The 19,232-nt window shown below is 42.3% G+C and overlaps 1 protein-coding gene across 1 annotated transcript in view; it reads right to left on the bottom strand.

Moving 5' to 3' along the window:
* Positions 1–15,049, bottom strand: part of PHACTR3 (phosphatase and actin regulator 3) — a gene marked incomplete at its 5' end in the record, with an annotated part of 99,649 nt that extends 84,600 nt beyond the window's left edge. The window contains one exon of the mRNA XM_084217808.1: positions 14,947–15,049. Coding sequence (XP_084073934.1) covers positions 14,947–15,049 — 103 coding nt within the window. The remainder of the gene's footprint in view (positions 1–14,946) is intronic.
* Positions 15,050–19,232: the final 4,183 nt, after the last annotated feature.

The following is a 19,232-nucleotide window of genomic DNA, read 5'->3' as shown; positions in this document are numbered from 1 at the left end:
TGTATTTCTAGTAAAAAATACAGCCCTTGATCTACCAGAGAACTAAGCACACACATAAGAATCAACCTTTGATTAAAAAATAAGCATTATTCATGCAACCTGGTTAAGCAGTCAGTCAATTGTAACACACATATCAGTGATAGCTGTGTGCTTGAATTCTTTGAATGTCTAATTTAATATCCTGTGCTAGATAAAATAGGCATGGCAACAACATATAAAAGAGTTCTTTTACATACAATGAAGAAACTTTGTACAAAATCTACAAATGATTTGCATGCACAAAAATCCCATGAGTGCATATGCAAAACACTTCATTATGCCTGTTAGTTATTGTAATTGCCATTAACTTGTGCAATTACTTGCTCTGCATCACAATTCCAGGTGAATGGTTAAATCAGCTTCAAAATTATGAATAGCTGAAAAATCCCATTTCAAACCCCAAGCCATTTCACTAAATTTCTTCTTGTTTAGTAAACAAAGTGCATACCACAAACTAACAAATTGCAAGCTGTATTATTTTCTGAAGTGACTGCAGCATTCCCAGGAGAACTGAGGTTGTTGTTTACAGAACAAGAATTCCCCATGCAACAGCAGTGAAATTGTTCCTCCCATCAGGACTCAGCTACACCATCAGGGTGGGTTATTAGGGCCCTGTCAAACCTTGGCTGTTCTGCTAGGGCTGTTCAACACTTTTTTTATGCTGTAATTTGAGTATTTGAACATTTTCTGCATAAACCCATTAGCAATAACTTGGTTACAGACATACATAATTGCCTGACTTCTCTCTTTTTTAGGCGACCAAACTGGGTGGGGTTGGGTTTTCTGGAGTCTTTTTCAAGGAGAGAAGGACTGGAATATTACAGCTGTAAATGTTATTTTGTAAATTCATTTTTGGAAAATGAGGATGGTTCTGTAGCACTTCTTAAGGACTACCAGAGTACATTAGTCCAAGCACTCCTACAGGACTGTTCCACACTTAAATCCTCTTGGATCTAAAAGCTTTGTTCTCATCTCTTTTCATGACTAAATGCCTTAATATTTGGCTCTACATTTTCTGGGAAAAAGAGCTCTTATAGTGGTATTGCATCAGCTGAAATTCAGTTCTAAATATAGCTGAAGTTTGAGCAACCTCTTCTATATGGATATTAGGGGCAGAATTGGTGCTCGAGGTTGGCCTCTTGTAAGCTCTCTCCAGGCTACTGTGAGATGTGGCTGCAGGCCTGATGGATTTGTAGTGGCATGAGCCATGGAGAAAGAAAATGTCAGAAATCCAGATACCCTTGGGTTGTGCTTTCCACACAATATGTTGACAGGAAAACACACAAAATACAAAGGCAAACAGGTGATAGCTGCCATCCCCTCCTTACCTCTCCTTTTCTCAATTCCCTCCACCAATGAAAGCTGCAATTGTTTTATATTTTTTTTCAGCAACAATGGTGAAAAATGAAAAATTAAAACCTGATAACTACTCTCTCTCAGCCTGGAGATTATTCTAGAGCCTGACCATAGCTGCAGTGCAGAAAAATCTGGGCACATATTTTTAAAATTCAGATTTGAACAAGAGCATCAACAACAGCAAATCCCCAAATCCCACCTCCTTGCCCCCTGCCAGGACCTGGACCACACATAGACTGTAATTACCAGAGTTATTGCTGAGGAGAGAACATCCAGAATGCAATTATGCTATTAGGGCAGGGTAATCAGAATAACTTGCTTATTAGAGAAAACCATACACTTGTCCTAGGCTATTATTTTCACTTCTATTAAATAGCCTCCTTAGGAGGTGTGACAATTAAACAGTGATTGTGCACGTCAAATCAATTTTCAATGGATATGGATTATATGATAGCACAGGATCTAAAAGGGAATCACAGTTTAGTGTCCAGGCATTTAAATTGTGCAAATAGTTTTACAGTGATGCATTGGTTTAGATGTGCAACTGTGAGTTCCCATTATCCTCAGCCCAACAAACTGACGGTCAGTGGTAGCAAACACAGATGTGAAATGCCCAGCAAAAATCCATTAAAACTGTCAAATTTTAGACAAGACCCTAAAAATAAATACAATTGCTATTCAGAAATCAGTGTTATTGGAATCTGATTCCTGAGCTACTTGGAATTTGCTGATTTGGATGTGATACTTGGGATCCCAAAGCTGCTGACAATTTATGAAAATGATATTTTCTACATCTTTGGGATACAATTGCTGTAAATAACTCATCTGTCACAAAAAACATCCTCAATAACCAGGCTCTCACCTCAAGCAGACTTAGATGACAGTGGAATAGATAAAGCCTTCTTCACATCTCAGAAGGCAGAGTGCATGTTGGGCAGAAAATGGATGAAATAAAACAGTTTCTTAAAACCACTCCAGACAGACTATTTTTACTTTGAAGTCATAGCTTCTGAAAGCCACCCAAATGACAAGATGAGAGCAGGAGCACTGGGTCAGTCAGGCTTGCTGCAATGGTGAAATGCCTGCAATGGAATCTCTGCTTTTTCTGGAGATTACAAAACATCAGAGCTAGCAATGGTTTTGGTTTGTGCACAGGTGGATGTTCCAAAAGAAATCGGGGAACAAAGATTTGGACTTTAGAAGGTATAATTAAAAATTTCACAGCAATAGACATGAATCTAAAGTTTGGAACATGTCTTGGATGTTTAATGAAGTGGAAGGATCTCAGTGGTCCTCCTGAAGATGGGATTGCTGATTTCTGGTGTCGAGGGACTGTAAGATCTGACTTGAACTGTAAGGCAGGAAATCAGCACTGCCATGACGAATTTTGCAGGTTTCAGTATCTAACAGCTGTTATTATCAGGATAATCTTGCAGCACCAGTTTTTTGACCGCTTCTTCACAAATTCCTTTACTTGCAAGACCTGAGCATGCCTGAGCTTTGGCTCTCTAGCCCTTGCCCTTGCTCTGAGCTTATCAGAGTGTGCCAGTGTTATCAGCTGAGGGACTCTCAGTGCTCTGATGCTGCAAGAGACATGAGCCCTTGGAGCAGTCACCCAACACGTTCATGACTCAAAGCCAACACCTGTAGGGCTCCTTGGAAAAGCTTTTCAGAGCTGTTATAACAGAAAAGCAGGATTGATGCGATAAAACAGCTTCCCAAAAGCTGCCGAGCCCAGCAAAGTGAAGGGAAAAGGCAGCCACTTACTCCAGCTATACAGACCTTGCCTGCAGCCCTGCTTTCAACAGCTCCAGATGTAATTACACTTCTATTCACTACCACTGCAGGTGCAAGCTGAGCAACAGCGTGAGTATCAATGTGTGTGGGTGTGCAAATGCTTCATTACGGTGATTTGTTAGCACAGTGAGTGATGTGTCCCATGAATGTGTAAATGAGGTGCTCAGCTCACTTGAGTGAAAAACGTTTAACTTTGCTTCCCCGGCCCATCTCTCTGACAGACACTGGAGAAGGAAGCAGTTTGATTCCTTGTCAAAGTAGCAGCTTCCATCTAAAATCTAAGCCAGCTCTCTTGTGCTCTCCTTGGGTTTCTAACAATGGAGAGAAGTGAATCTTGAGGAATTAGTCGTGTTCAATCATATCTTAATCACATGCATGATGTGCTCTTATCCAGCATTAGAATAAGAGGCATCACATCTTGTGTTGTCATTTCTGGGACAGAAAACTGGGGCTGTTGGCTGGCTTTAAATCATTTCTGGCATTAACGAGATTCTGACCAGAGGCTTTATTTCATGTTCAGGATCTGCACTGCATTATTTCCTATTATATCACAATGCATTGCAAAGGAACAGCTAAGTTACCAAGACTAATCCTTTAAGTCTTTCTTTCTTTACAATGTCAGACAAAATAAGACTATGCCATATTTCTGTAATCTCTCTTGTATTATGAGAATATTATGATCTATAACAACAAAATCTCTAAACTGCACGATTCCCGTCGGCTCTGATATGCTTAGTCTTGTCCCCTTCTGTCAGAAAAGATATTTCTAAGTCTCTGTGATTTCAGTTTAACAGGCAGTATCTGATTAAAAATCAGATTATTATTGTAAAGCAGGAAAAGAAGTTTCCTTGTGTTTAAAAAATTAGTATTTCTGAAAAACCATGACGTAATACCCAAAGTTCTCCTCTTTCTTGAAAAAAGTACTTAAAATGAAAGTTAGCTTTAAAGCTACTGCCACTTTTTCCCTACTTGGATATGTACATTTAGATTAATCTGTTGAAAAGTAGATTTTGTTCCCAGACAACTTTATAGCAGCTACCAAGATCTAAAAAAGATTTCTGCAATGCTCTGCTGGCAAATTGCAGGGGAATTTCTTGAGAGAGGGAGGGGAATTAGAATTAAAAACTAATTAAATAAACCCACCAGAATTAGCTTTCCATTTCTTTTAATAGAATGAGAAAATAAATTTTAAAATATATATGAAGTGTATCCTCCTTCTGAGAGATCTGTCCTTTTGGATAGAGGGAAAACACCATCCCATACTTTATATTCAGAAAGTTTGGGTTTATTTCTCTGCTGCTATTTTATGATGTCTAAGCCACTAAAAGTATATTCAGTAATTTAACTCTTTTATAATTATTTCATTAGAGCAGCCAAGCAAATCATGATCTGAAAATTCATAAGCTCATTGCAGTGCCAAGTGTTTGAGTTGGAGAGGTTGGGTTTTTTTTACCGTTGGGTTTTTTTAAAAGTTATTGCAAAATATGTCTAAAATCCTAAAAAAGTAGAAATATCAATGAAAATTAAATTCCAGGACGCAAAGCAGAATAGATTTTCTGCAGGTGCAGGACACAAATAGCTGATTATATAAAATATCATCTCCCAAATAAGAGAGATGAGTAATGCCCCAGGTCATAGTGCAGCTTTTTTAAAAAAGCTTGGTAGAACTAGAGACCCTTGATGTGTTGGAATAAAGCCTAGAAGTTTTGTTGTGAGAGCAAGAGTGAGAAAAATATAAATGGAACAAGTTATTGAAAACAGCTTCTCCTGCTTTTTTGCTCCTGGGTTCTTCTTTCACAAACAAGGGTTCTTTAACCCCTTCATCTTCTGCCACCCACAATGACTTTGGAGCTCACTGGCAACCTTCAGCCAAGGATGGAGTTGATGAAAAATGGCACCAGTGACCCTGGAAAGTGCTGCCTGTAGGCAGAGCCTGGGTGTGAGGTCAGGTTTGGTTCCACACCAAAGCACCCACAGGAGGGCTGCTGCTGGGAGGCCCTTAAGGGAAGAGGGTTCGCCCAGTCTGACTCTTCATTAGACAACAGAGGAGCCAAACTGAAGGCCTCAGTCACAAATGGGATTTTTAGCAGTTTAAGATCACACTGAGGACTGAAAATGCTGGATCTGGAGGGAGGCAGGCTTGGCTGGCTTCTCTGCTGGTACAGCAGTAACACCCATTCTATTTCTCCATTTGGGAGAAAGGCCTCTGGAACAGGAGCTGCTGAATTTGCTAAGGCAGGAGAGCTAGCTACTAGAATGAACTCACACTGGATGGCAGAAAGGTAAAAAACTGTAGAGAAAACAGACTGAGAAGTAAAAAGAGTTGCAACAAAGCTCTACCCTGTCACGTGAGAACAAGAGAATGTAAGGAAGCACCAACCCAGTGAGACAGAAGGAATGCCATTCTTCCAAACCGGGCTGTGCTGCCCTTCAGTGATACCTCCTTGGACTAAAAAGAGAGATACAGGGTAAATTTCTATTAGTTAGGGCTCCTTATTAAAACATTTTCATTCATGCCCAATATTCTGGATTTTTGAAGGACACACTTTTGTACTTCTACATGTTAAAATGATCTTTTAGTTGGCTTCCTTTCAGTTTATCCTTCTGGTTGAATTGCAGCAGCAAATGTACACCGTAACACTAAGAAGTCTCTCTGCTATCCATCCTGACAGCTGTAGTTCACATTCCCTATGTTTGCCTTAAGAAAATCCACATCTGATCATGTCATCTGTTATGTTCACCACTGCTGCAAGGGTTCAAGGCACCAGCCTGGGGCAGTGGCTGATATTTGCTCCCACTATAAATCAAACGGAATCAAGGGTTTAGTGAGGATACACAGTTTTTGTGTCACGCCATTCCATCCTGAATTGGCATCAGCAGTTTACAGTAAAATAGCACATTCTCAGGAACCTCTGTTTTGTTCCTAAATGCAGGGCATTCCCAGGTGGCAGGAGCTCACTCGTTCCTCCCTTGCAGGAAGATGTGTTATTAAGTTCTCTGCAGTTAAGTATCTCCTGTGAAATCTCAAGTGATACTCACAGTTTATCTCAGTTCTGATTTTTCCATTAATTTTCCTGAGTCAAACAAGAAACAAGGCATTTAAAACTTCTGTTGGACAAGTGGAGAATTTGTATGAGTCTAAGACTCCATTTTCCTTCTTCTAGAGCTATCTCTGTATAGTTGGTAGTCTAATGTGAGTACATATTCTCTCCTTCCAGTCACTGTAACATTGAGCAAAGTCAAATGAGCAACTGTCATGGAAGGAAAGATTTAAGCTGAAGTTAAGTTGAAGTGCTGTATCTGAAAATAGGATGTTTTTTCTCCTTGAAACCTCTGCAATCCCAGAAAGCTGCTACGCAGTCTACAGAGCTGTTAAAATTAAAAAAAAAAAAAAGAAATTACATTTTTTTATTCTATCCTAAATGCAGAGCTTACAAAATTACAGAAGTCCCATCTGCAAAGCATAAACTTCAGAGAAACCCAATTAAGTCAGTGTTGCATACACGATCACGTTCGCTCTAGTTAAATATTCCACACAGATCCATCTCATTCATGATGGAACAACTACAAATGAACTTGCAAGAGCCAAGAAACTCTCTTGGAGGCTGATTTCCACTCAGGTTCTGTCTGAGCTCCCCAAGACAGCAGGGCTGCTTCAAGATGATGAGCAAAGCTGCCCAAAGCACCAACCCCTGTGGCTGTTATCTGAAGGCAGCACAGGAGACTGACCCTGAGGATTTCATGTGGAATTTATCTGTGTTCTTCCAGCCACCCTTTCCTTTGCTCCCAGCCTGTCCTGAGCTTCCAGCCCCCATCAAGAGCACAGTCCTAGGCTGGACACACCTCAGTCCTAAACCAGGGCAGAATTTCTTATGATCTTTTAAGGATAAAAGCCCAAGTCTTGGTGCAGGCTGTTTGAGAGATGAGATGCAGAGTTCTCAGAGCAACTGAATGAGAAGTGACAGCCATTCCCAGCAAATCAATATGGACAAGGCACAGGGAAGGCTGTGTGGCCTGAGGGATGGAGCAGCCCTCAGAAAACAGTGAAGGCTTCACTGGTTTGATGTAATGCAGTGATCTATGTCCACTTGCTGGTTATGCAGCAGCTGAACAGTTCGAGGATGTTAAAAATTAGATTAAGGAAATTAACACACAAACTGTCTCTTCATTATAAGAACAATTCTGAAGTGCTTTATGCACAAGGACAAGCCTTCCTTCAGCTGAAACCACAGGTCCACATTCCTGACCCAGAATATCAGTGAACTACAGAAAGCAAGAGAAGACCTCTTTGATTCAGATCGTCTCACTGAAATATTCATGCAGGCTCAAGCACGGAGCTATTGACCTGCCTCACGTCGCTGTATGAGGTCCCCTCTGGGGCATGTATAAATTGTGTGTAGTTAGGCCATAAATCAACTTGAATTTCAAACAAAAGCATGGAATTTAATGGGCACAAAGCATCCATTGTATTATCATCCAAACTGGCTACATTTTGAAGTAAAATCAAGGTATCATATTTAGTTTTACTTACTCTTGGTATTTATAGATTTGACCTGCTTAGAGAAGCAAGGGCAATTAATTCTAAGTATTAAATTTTAAAAATACAAAGACATAAATTTGATTTTAAAACCCCATTTTATAAATAAATAAATTGTGTAGCCCATTCATTACAGCACAACTTGGGCAATCTTGAAAGAGAATTCCCAAACTAAAGATTTTGGGAAAAATTAACACTCTTACTTAACTACTCACTAAAATATAGTTACATTTCCAGATAAACATGACTCCCAGCATTATGTAACTCATTCCATTCTCAAAGTGTGGTGCAAACATTAACTGAATGAATAATCTTCAACCACCTTCATTCATAGCTAAAGTGTGAAGAAGATCTTTTATAATTTAACAGACAGGAGTTTCTGCTATTTGCACAGAGAAGCATCTACTTGTGTGCACAAGTTATTAGGTGTGTAAATTAGGTCTGAGTTCTTTTGCTTAAGATATGCAATCAAATCTGGGGTTTACTTTTATTTTTGAAGAAAGCCTGAATTAGAGACAAAGGTAAACATAAAAAAGAAGGCCTGAATTAAAGAGACAAAGATAAACATAAAAAAACCACCAGGTATTTCCAATATGATGACCTCATTCTCATAAATCCAGTCTAGATTTTGATGGTGTATAATCAGTATTTCCACTTCTTGCATAAAGAGGTTTTAACGGTTTAAGTGTCTTTTCAGCAGCATTCAGACTACCTGCCAACTTGGGATTTAGAAGAAAAGACAACTTTAAAACACTTTTTTCCCCATCAAAGCTCTGTATTTCCTTTACAGAACTCTAAAGTTTGGCTAAATACAAATCTCCAAACACTGGGAACACTCAAACCCTGGAAAAGCCTAAATCCTACCCTCGGCATGAACAGCATACTTATTAACTGACCTCATTTAATTCCTGCAAAAGTAGCATTAAAACATAACTTTACCAAGCTCTTGATTCCCAAAATAAACTGAGTATCAGTAAGTAAAATACTCAAGCAACAGCAAAAAGCAGTTTGTGTTAAGTGTGCATCATGTTGAGCAATGTAATGATACCCCAGCACTGACACAAATTATATGTGCAGGACCAAAATTACGCATTTGGAGTGAGAGAATCCACACCCAGGAAGTGCCACCTCTGCAGCTTCCCCAGCACACAGTGCCCATCCTCCTTCTCCAGAGATGGAGAGATCCTTCTCCCCTGCTGGAAAGTGCTGGAGCAGACCTGCCATAGGGGAGATGAGTCAGGTGCCAGGATAAGGGCTGCTGGGGAAAGAGGGGATTCTCTGCTGCAGGACACAGAAAAAAAGGGAGATTTGTGCTTCCAGTGGAGTTTCTCTGCATCACAGGGACTTGGGGTCCAGTTAGATCCTACCAAGAAGGGACTGGCAATTTGATGAGAAACAAAAAGGCCTTCTCAAAAGCACAGTAGACCATTTCTTAAAATAAAACTCCCATTGTAGTACTTGGCAATATGGTGATGATTTTTCAGGTGCTATGTCAGAAAAAACTCTAACTCTACATTCACACAAATAGCAAATGTTCTGGGAAGCTTTACAGGATTCAATTTGGATTTCAATGGAAAGGAAAATGGGATATTAACTGCATGTTTCTAGTCAGTACTGAGTATTCCTGAGTACAGCCCCCATGAGGTGTGGAATAGTAACTTTCTGCAAGGAGCCCTTTGGTTAGGAATAGGAACTTCTGAGTGAGAGAATATCACTAAGTTTCATACAAATAAAACTTAGGGTTCAGTTATAGACTGGAGCAAAAGCACTGATTAGATAATTTTGTCCATAAATTAATAAAGGAAAGGATATAGGAGGCCTGGTAAAATTCTATTTCAGAAGAAATATAATGTAGGCAAAATAAACTCTGTTAACAGAACAGACTTGTTGATAGAGAAAGATGAAATGGAAACCAAAATCTTTCTGGTGAAAAAACAAAACAAAACAAAACCCAAATAACTTTTTAAAGGTGTCTTGGCTCAAGCATTAGGATCAAATTTGAAAATTCATGCAACAACTAAAGACAGCACAGATAAGCCTTTAAGTCCCTGATTAAGTTGTGGTGATGTAAACGACTGTAGAGGATGGAGCAGCACAGCTGACAGGCAGGGCACCCACAGCATCTCTCTGTCCTCCCTCTGCCATCAATTTTACAAGTTAAGCACACACTTAGAAGGTTTTCTGAATTATGGGCCTGGCATGAATAGATTTGCAGCAAGAATGACTCGAGCAGATTCAGAGAGCTGGCACCAATCTGTGTGCACTCCAGCTGAATTCTTGATTGTCTTTGCCTTCCCTTTGCTCCATGCCAGCCCCTGCAGCCCAAACCTACCACACTTCACTTTCGATCTGCCTTTGAGTTTCCAAACATCCCCTGCCAGAAGCTTCCAACATCTCTGAGGTGACCAGTGTCCTGGTTAAGGGGGCAGCACAGCTTTCCAGTGGCTCACAGGCTCCCTAGCACTGCTCAACACTCAGACTGAGCAAACTTGTCCAAGGAACCAATACAGCAGAAACAGGAGTCAAATAAAATCTTTAGATGCTAAATCAAGCCAAAAATGTTAAGAGAAGACAATGACAGATACGGAGTGGCACAGTCCATCCAGGGGAGGTCACAGCTTCAAAACAGAAGGCAAGAAAGAAAAAGCCATATTAGAGAGTATTCCTACACCTGCTGTTTATTGCATGAGAACTTTCCCTGGCTGTTACTTGGATGGCTGATGTCCTTCCCCACACTGCCTGGGAGGCCCTGCTGGGTTTCAGCTCAGCCTTCAGCCCAAAGATGATGTAAAAGGAACATAACAGTTCAATTCTCATCTCAGCATCTCTTCTTAGCATCCTAGAAGAATACTAACAAGAATGCTGCCTACTACAGAACTTTTGAATTATGAAAACTAGAAACAGTAATGGAGGACCTTTTAAGTCTTATGGAGTTGTTCTCCCCTGGAGTTAATTCAGAGCATAGTGCTGATGATGACACATGGTATCAATAGAAATAAAAAGGGAATTAGTGTCTGGTGAAGACATAATCACGTATCTCTTGAACAGCTACCCTGCAGTAGCTTTAACTTGTCAGGTCTTGAAGCACACCACACCAGAGGAGAGGCTGAGGAGCCCCCCCTTCACCAAGCAGTGAGAAATTATGATGACAAAGCTGTTAACAACACCTAACACCACTGCCTGCAGCACAACAGCTCCCTGCCTCAACACAGATCCTTCACTGGAGGACAAGGAACACATGGTGGACCACTGGCAAGGTCTGCTGGAGAGCTCAGCAATGCCCATCCTGAAAAGTTTTAATTGTGTGGTGCCAGGAAGGAAAGGCAGCAGCACAGAGAGCAAAACGTGATGGCATCGATGGGCACTTATACAAATTCAAATGGATTATCCCAAAATTAAGGGGGGGAGGGGGGTGACATTTTCACACATTGTCATGGTTGTCTCTATCTCCTCAAGTGATACAGAGTTTTGACATGGTGTGTTCTTCTCCAGTCTGTGCACCCCTCCCTTTTTTGATACAAATCAAATGAGATTGTCAATCTTCCCTCTGCCCTGTGACTGCTGGAAGGATATAATGAGAGCAATATTTTGGCTTCCTGCAACTGTCTCTCAATTAGATGGTGATACTGAAATCTGTTCTCTTTAGACTCTCCTTTCTTTCTTGATCCTTATCTGGAAAGCTGGAGGAGGGGAAAGACATTTAAGATAAGGAGATTCCTGACATCCCTGGAAGTATTCAAGGCCAGGTTGGATGGGGCTTGGAGCAACCTGATCTAATCAGGTTAGGAAGGTGCCATGCCTGTGGCAGGGAGCTGGAACCAGATGATCTGGAAGGGCCCTTCCAACCCAAATCATTCTAGGAATCCTAGAATGAATGAGATGAAATTCACTTTCTTAACAACAGCCTGGCCTAGAGACAGTCTATAGTTAAGCAAGACATGAGTATTTTGATGTCTGCTTCCCAAACTAAGGACATTCTCCTATTGCAAGACTTGCTCACTCAGTGTGACAGTGAATTTAAACAGACTCAAACATGAAGCCCAGTGTTTGCTGTACTACAGTAATTCTCATAAAATACTGCTCAGTGGCCATAAAATAGTTCACTTAAATATGGGCTGAAATTCATTATTTTATCTTAAAGGAGAAAATAAATAACTGATCCAATTAAAGCAAAGGAACACTATTTCCAGTATTTCTGCATTACTAATAGGACCTCTATGCACTATTTAAATGCTGGAGAAAATCATCTTTTTGTCAGCAGAGCCTGAACTAAAGTCTATCTTTTCTTCTTAGACCATGACTGTGACATCTTTTCTGATCACCATAAGGAGCTGCTGTTTTAATTAAAGTTGCACATGAAGGATCTAAATCAGTGCATTTGTATCTCTGTTTTGGAATAAATAGCTATTAACTGTCCCTAGTTTAGTTTACTGAACATCTTGTTTATCTGTCTTATTATAGGAATATTTGTAAGATTGTAGTGGCATGTGGTAATTTTCTAAGTTTTCTACACGTGACAAAATTCACTGTAGTCTGTAAAGATTACAGCTCTTCTAAATCAAGGTTATAAAATAGCTTTTCATTTCTACAGTCAATGCTTTGTGAGGAAAAGCAACCTAGATAAGAGGCTTTATCATGAAGCCTTTATTGTTCAAAGCTTGGAATAATTGCAGCTTCTGCTGGCATTAGTCAGGACTATGAGTGTGCAGGACTTCTCAAAAATCAGCATCTATGGTACTTGAATCAGCCAGTTACTGAGTTATCCCATGCTCTGGCTGGATGAAAACAAAGTCCTCTTTAAAAATGAACAAAACACAACAAAAACCTCACAAACAAACAAACAAACTTCAGCTCTGCTGTCATGTGAGGAAACTCCCTTTGACATTTCACCCAAGCAAGAGTTTCCTCATTAGGCACAGCCAAATGAGTTGGTGCAGAATAATCCCTGACCACATCATACAGCCAAAAAACTGCTCCAAAACAAGATGGGACATGGCATCACTCAAAAGCTAGGTAAAAGCAGGAATGGTTTTTGTAGGGATCCCACATCCTATTATACCCACATTTTGGTATAATTTTGGTCTGTTTGTTTGTAATTTAAACATGTAACTTAAATGAAAATAACAATTGAATTTTTAGATTAAGGAAGAATCTTACATGTTCACACTTCTCTACATGGTTTGTCTGCAAGCCAGGTTGGGATGTAAACACAAACTTTGGACATATCATTTCCCATTCCTAAGACTGTCTTTTGACTTTGAGTCCATAGATGATTATGTTGGTATAATGATAATGATAAAATTATTTTCCAGAACAGCAAAATAATATAAACTAGCATTCATAATTCTTAAAATAATATAAATTGTATTCCATATTTTTCAATAGCCAAATGTATGAAATTGCTCATAATGATTACTCACAACACTGTAGGGTAAAATTTTATCTAAAATAAACAATTTAGGTTCATTTTATTATCATCTAGAAGCATACAGATGTTCAATACTATTTGATGAACAAATTTAAAACCCAAACATCTTACCAAACATGCTAATCCTGCCACTGACTATTCATGCCTACCCGGACGAAAGCCAGATGTATTTAACACCTTTTGTTTCTCTCCACATACTGCATGAATAACAGAATACATACAAGACACCTTCTCTTGCATTTTAGTAGAGCTTCTGCCATGCAATGGGACACTGGTTTATCTGATGGAGTCTGTATTAGGGGGAAAAATGCTCCTTAGTATTGACAGTTCCTTCTCCTAACAAAAGCACAATAATGTTTATATCTTTGTCTGTTTGTCGGACATGTTGTGTACTTTCTTTGTTGTGTATCTCATGAAGGCCAAAAGAATTAATTAGCAGAAAACAATCTAGAGGAATTAAAACTGGGGTTGCACACGCCTTCCTTTCATTAGTCACTTCTGCTTTCAGAAATCAAATGGCAGAAACACACATTCCTCTTTCAGCCAAGATTGCCCCTTTGGGAGTGAGTCGAGCAGTTCATGTTAGAAGAGTCCTTTGTTCCCTTCACTTAGGGTATCAGAACAGTTGGTAATCAGGGATAAATCATCCACTGTTTGCCTTAATTTAATTTGTGCTTCACTCCAGACCAGTGTGCTCACAATTGCTTGATAAGGCAAATAAATAGAAGAACTTAAATTAGATACAAATATTAATATCCTCATTGGCTCGGAAGGAAGCAATACAGCAGGTGTATGAATAGGGCCTGGAATATTTTATTTACTCAGTAATCTGAGAAAGGGGAGCAAAGTTCAACCTGAAATTGCATCCAGGGACTGTCTCCTGCCGGCTGATAGTGCCTGACCCAAAACCTAAACCCGTCTCTAGCCTTAGGAATCAGCAGTGGGTAGTGATGAGCAACACCCCATTCATTGTCTTTACGCTGTTTTGATTACTTCTTTTCTCATAAAGAAACCTGACAGCTCTTGTGTGACCACCATCTATTCATGGAAACTGAGAGTAAAGTGGCTTTTACCCTTTGCTTGCAGCTTGTTGTTGTGCCTTTCCGTGCAATCACATCACATCAAAGTGATGTAGCTATTTGTTTCTTTTTTTTTTTCTAAAGGTCTCAACACTGCTTAGATTCTGACGACCTGAAATTACTGAGTCACCACCAACAGACATTTAGAATTACTCCTCAAAGTGAAGACGAAAACACCATTTGCCATTGTTTAAAAAAAAAAAAAATCTAATCACAATATTCTATTTATACACTAACGACTGGGCTGTGTCCCCTCAGCACCACCCTCTGTGCCCACACTTCACAAGGAGATTACGCTTCTCCCTATGAAGTGAAAATTACCTTCTTGTGGGCAGAAAGCGTTTAATTATGACTCTGCTTCCCTTGTCTCCATGGCGATCCCATGCAAACAGCCTGCTTTATTAGCGGTCATTTCCCCCTCCCCACAAAGTCATCAATGAGCTCTGCGGGAGCGGGGGTCGAGCGCTGCCGGCGGCCCCGGGAGCCCCGGCCGGGACGCGCCCCCCGCGCTCGCTCGGCGGGCGGGCAAAGCGGCGCTGCCAAAGCCGCGGGACGCGCTCGCTCCGATCCCGTGTGCAGCTCAGCCGCTGCACCATTTCGGCGCTTACTGCAGGAAATGTGTTCCCAATTCCTGCCCGCCCGTGGCGGACGGGCTCCCTACAAACTGGCGGATGCTCCCAGAGAGCCGCCGGCGAGAGCGGGGCGGTTACCTGGATGCTCCCCGGGGCCCACGGGGTCGGTGAGGATGCTGGGGTCACTCTGCGACCTGCCTCGCGGGAGAAAGCAGCCGGTCCCTTCTTCCGATGCAGCCATGAGGTGGAGGGCGGGAAGCTCAGAGGAAGAGGGAGGAGGAGGCGCTCATGGAGCCGGAGGCGGCCGGGGGACAATGGGGACGGGGGTGCGGCGGCGGCGGCGGCGGCGGCGGGGCGTCAGCCGGGCAGGACCAGCCGCGGCAGCATCTTCCCCGGCGCCGTCGGCACGGCTGCGGCGCGGCGCTCCGCCGGCTCCGGGCGCTCAGGGGGCAGCTCCGGGCGCCTCAGGGGGGTGGGCCATGCCGCCTGGCGGGGTGGGGAAGAGCCGGGGCGCGGGCCGCCGGCCCGGCCCCCCGCCGCCGCCGCCCCCTCCCGGGACGCCCCCCCGAGCGCCGCTGCCGGAGTCGCCTCAAGCCGCCGCGCTGCTGAGCGCATCCGTTGGAAAACATTGGGATTCTCCCATGGTGCCCCGCGAGCGCCCGCCTGACGTCACGGGGGTGGGGTGGGCGCCGCACCTGCACTGCACAAAGGCGGGGGCTCCGCAGGTGCGCGGGGACCGCCCCGCCCGAGCGCGTCACGGCCGCGGGGAGGCACCGCCCGCCCCGCCCTCGCTGCGCGGGACCCGCCCGTGTCCCCGGAGCCGTCCCGGGGCTCGTCCCGTCCGTCCGGGCGCTTTGCCCCGCGGGAGGGATCGACGCGACCCCCCGGCTCCGGGCAGCCGCGGGGCTCGGTGTCCGCCGCTCGCCTCGCCCCGGAGCCGGCGGGAGAGGTGTCCCGCGGGGGAGGGTGTCCCTCGGGAGAGGTGTCCCGCGGGGGAGGGTGTCCCTCGGGAGAGGTGTCCCGCGGGGGTTCCCTCGGCAGGACGAGCGGAGAACCGCTCCGCGCCCCCGGAGCTGGGGCGGGGGCCTAGTGGCTAAGGTGCCGCACGGGGACTCCGCAGGAACGGGATGTTCCGACTCGGCTGAGCAGTTTGGTTTGGGGATTTGTTTAAAAGGAATAAAAGGAATAACTGCTTTTATGGATTTTTTTTTTTTTCTCCTCCCGTGCAGCGCAGGGTGGCGGCAGAGGTGCTGCTGGTCTGTAGCCAGTGATGCAGGTCAGGTCTTCTTGAAGTTTTGACGTGTAAAAAACAAGGATGCTTTTCAATCACTCTCCCAGTAAAGTCCTGTGGAATGCTCGCTCAGCACTTGCTGGGATTGTGGAGGTTCTCATCTCGTGTCTGCCTTAAACTCTTCTTTTGTCTCTGCGTGGAATCAGTGCTGGGGAATACACCCACCTACAAGTAGATTTCTTTCTGACTCAAGAGCAGTGGATATACATGCAGCTAAGTTCCTGTTGTGAGACAGGTGCAAGTTTGCAAAATTTTAGGGATGAGCCTTTATCAGACAGTTTCCCATCAATGCCGTCCTTAATTCCCATACACAGAAGCACAGGTTGAGGTTGGAAGGAACCACAGTGGTGTTACCTGGTCCAACCTCCCCTCCCTGCTCAGGTAGGATCATCCCAGAATAGAGAGCACTGCATTGGGTCCAGACAGGTCTGGAATATTTCCAGAGGAGGGAAACTCCACAGCCTCACCTGCACAGCAAAGTTCTTCCTCATGTTCAGGTGGAACTTTCTAAGCATCAGTTTTTCACCACTGCCTCTAAATCTATTACTTGGCACTGAGAAGAGCCTGGCTCTATTTTTACATTAATATGTGGAAAACATTTTGCTACTCTTAAATAATGAAAATGGGGTTTGGCCATTTCTGAAAGCAGAGGCAAACAAAGCAGTTACATTGGGTTATGTCTTTGTGGTGTTTCGGGGGGATTTAACTCAAATTTATCACCTCTGTCACACTAAGACGTGCTTGCAGTTTTTCTGTAAGCAGGAATTTCAAAGTTAAATGTGTATACATTTAATTTGGGAGTCACTTTTGGGCTGTGTGTCCCTGAAAGTCAATTATCCTACTGATCTTTGGGGGAAAGAAAAAAGTCTGTGGGCATGGATTTAACAGTAGAGCTTGATGAGAAAATTCATCCAAGATTCTATTTGAGGGAGACCCAAGTGTGGCTGTTGGGGTGACATCCACCCATGGCTGGGGTGAGCTGCTCCATCCCACAGAGAATATTGTCCTGAGAACAGAACCCAAAAAAGGGTTTAAAGTAAAATGTCAAAGAGTTTCTGGTTCAATGAGCACTGCCCCTTCTGGGGGTGTATAAGGTAGATCCTAAGGAAAAAGCAGCATGTGGAGGTTTAATCTAAGCTGTGCCATGGAATACATTAAGGTGCCAAGTGAGATAATGAGCCAAATCTATTTTTAGTCCTAAAAGGAGAGGAAGTAGCAAGTTCTAAATGGTTTTTCTCTATATAGCTTTTAGGTCATGCTAGAAAATGATGATGGTTTCTAGTGAATTCTGTGAAAGTCTGTTTGGACTAATCAATAGCTGCCTTCTGAGATGAAGAATGATACTGATTTCATGTTTAAAATGTAGGGTTGAGAAGTTTCATATCAGATTTAAGCATTTGTATAAGACCGAATATATTAAAATATTTTCAACCCAAGAAAATATCTCCAAGACATCTTTAGTAGCTGTAGAAGCACACAGGATGAGAGGGATGTATTTTTAACCAGCTCCCATACTGGTTGCCTTTGTAAAGGACATTTTATAGGATTCCTTTGGATTTAAAATATTGCCTGGTACAAAACAGTCAAACAGGGCTGGAATCTGCCTTGTTTTCATTTAAAGTGCATTTTCTCTCATCCCTGTCAAACCAAGCATCAAGAGGCTCAGTCTGGGGACAAATCCCTGGTGTGCTTTGTGCCAGCTGATGGAGCTGCCCCTGGACCTTGTTCTTTCCAAAATGAACCATCATCATGGTTGGGAGAGGAGGTACCAAAAAAAAAAGAATTCTGTTGAATTATTCAAACTTAGGTTGCTAAATAATGTCTCTTGGGTTAAAAGTAGGGTTGTCTGCATGTCTTTTACTTTCCAATGGCAGAGGTGATGATGATGCATCTATGGCACTTCCTGCTTCCTCACCTTAAAACAGGCTCTGCATTCCTTCTGGGGCAGGGCTTTAGAGAGGGAAGAATCAATGTGAGGCAAGGTCTTGTCTTGGTGTTGAAAGACCAACACCAAACAGGAATGGAGCCTTTCCACAGAGGTAAATAAAGCTGATGGAGGCAGGCACTAACTAATATATTCCAAGTATATTGATTTATAAATCTCTCTGAAATTGGAATGAAAATAAACCCAGTTCTGCCTGTGGGTACAAAGCACCTGAAAACTTGTCCTCAATTTTCCATTTACTACTTCATATGATTCTGCAGGAGTCACAAACAAAACTGTTTGCAGGATCAGAATGGCTATTAGTAGAAACATGACTCCCCTTTTGTTTGGTTTATTTTCTCACTATAGGAGTCTTGTGGTAAACAAGTTTTCAGCATTTTCCCAGAGTTCAATGATCTGATCTGTTTAGTTATCTCTCAGAGGATTTCTAGCCTTTTATATTTATGATGAAAAGTTATGATGAAATTTTTCTAGCTATGTAGCAAATATCTCTGCAATTGGCATCCATTCAGTTGCAGGAAAACACTTCTTGAAATTAAATATCCACAGAAGAAACACAGAAAGGAAAATAAAATCTTTTATAATTTATTTATTTTGATGCATAGTTCACAGCCAAAGCAATGCATGTCAATTTGATATGACTTTCCTTGATTTTTTTTTAATGGAACTATATAAATGGTATGGATGATTTGATTAGTTTGTTTTCTCTCTGACAGCTTAATGCCTGTTGTATGAGCTGGTTATATAAAGAGAAATCCAAACTTGTGTTAGAAAGGAATGATTCTCTGGGGAGAAAGAAAAGAGGTGAGTCATGTCAGTGCTGTTTTTCTTGAATCAGCAGAATATTAAACAACCTCATTTTGCTTAATCTGAAGCCTACATGTGATCTCTGAGCACCACTGATGTGGGGGCTTTGTGTTGTTATTTAGAAAAATGAATTCAGGGTACATTTGGATTGACAGAATCAGCTTTCATGTTCAAATTGTTCTGATGACCAAGGCACAAATAGCCTTACTAGGAGCAGTTTTCTTAGATGCAGCAACAGAAAGCATTTGTTCTGCTTCTTGTGAGTCTTAACCTAGTTTTTAAGATTTTTATGCCAGCTTGTTGTAGCTCAGCGTGCTCACCATAACAGAGATGAGCATTCCCATGCTCAAAAAGCTCTTGTCTCTATTTACTTTGTTGGGG

The sequence above is a fragment of the Fringilla coelebs genome (assembly GCF_963513975.1).
Source record: "Fringilla coelebs genome assembly, chromosome: 18".
NCBI lineage: Eukaryota > Metazoa > Chordata > Aves > Passeriformes > Fringillidae > Fringilla > Fringilla coelebs.
Note: the sequence above shows the minus strand (reverse complement) of the source record. Positions and strands in the feature narration are given on the sequence as shown.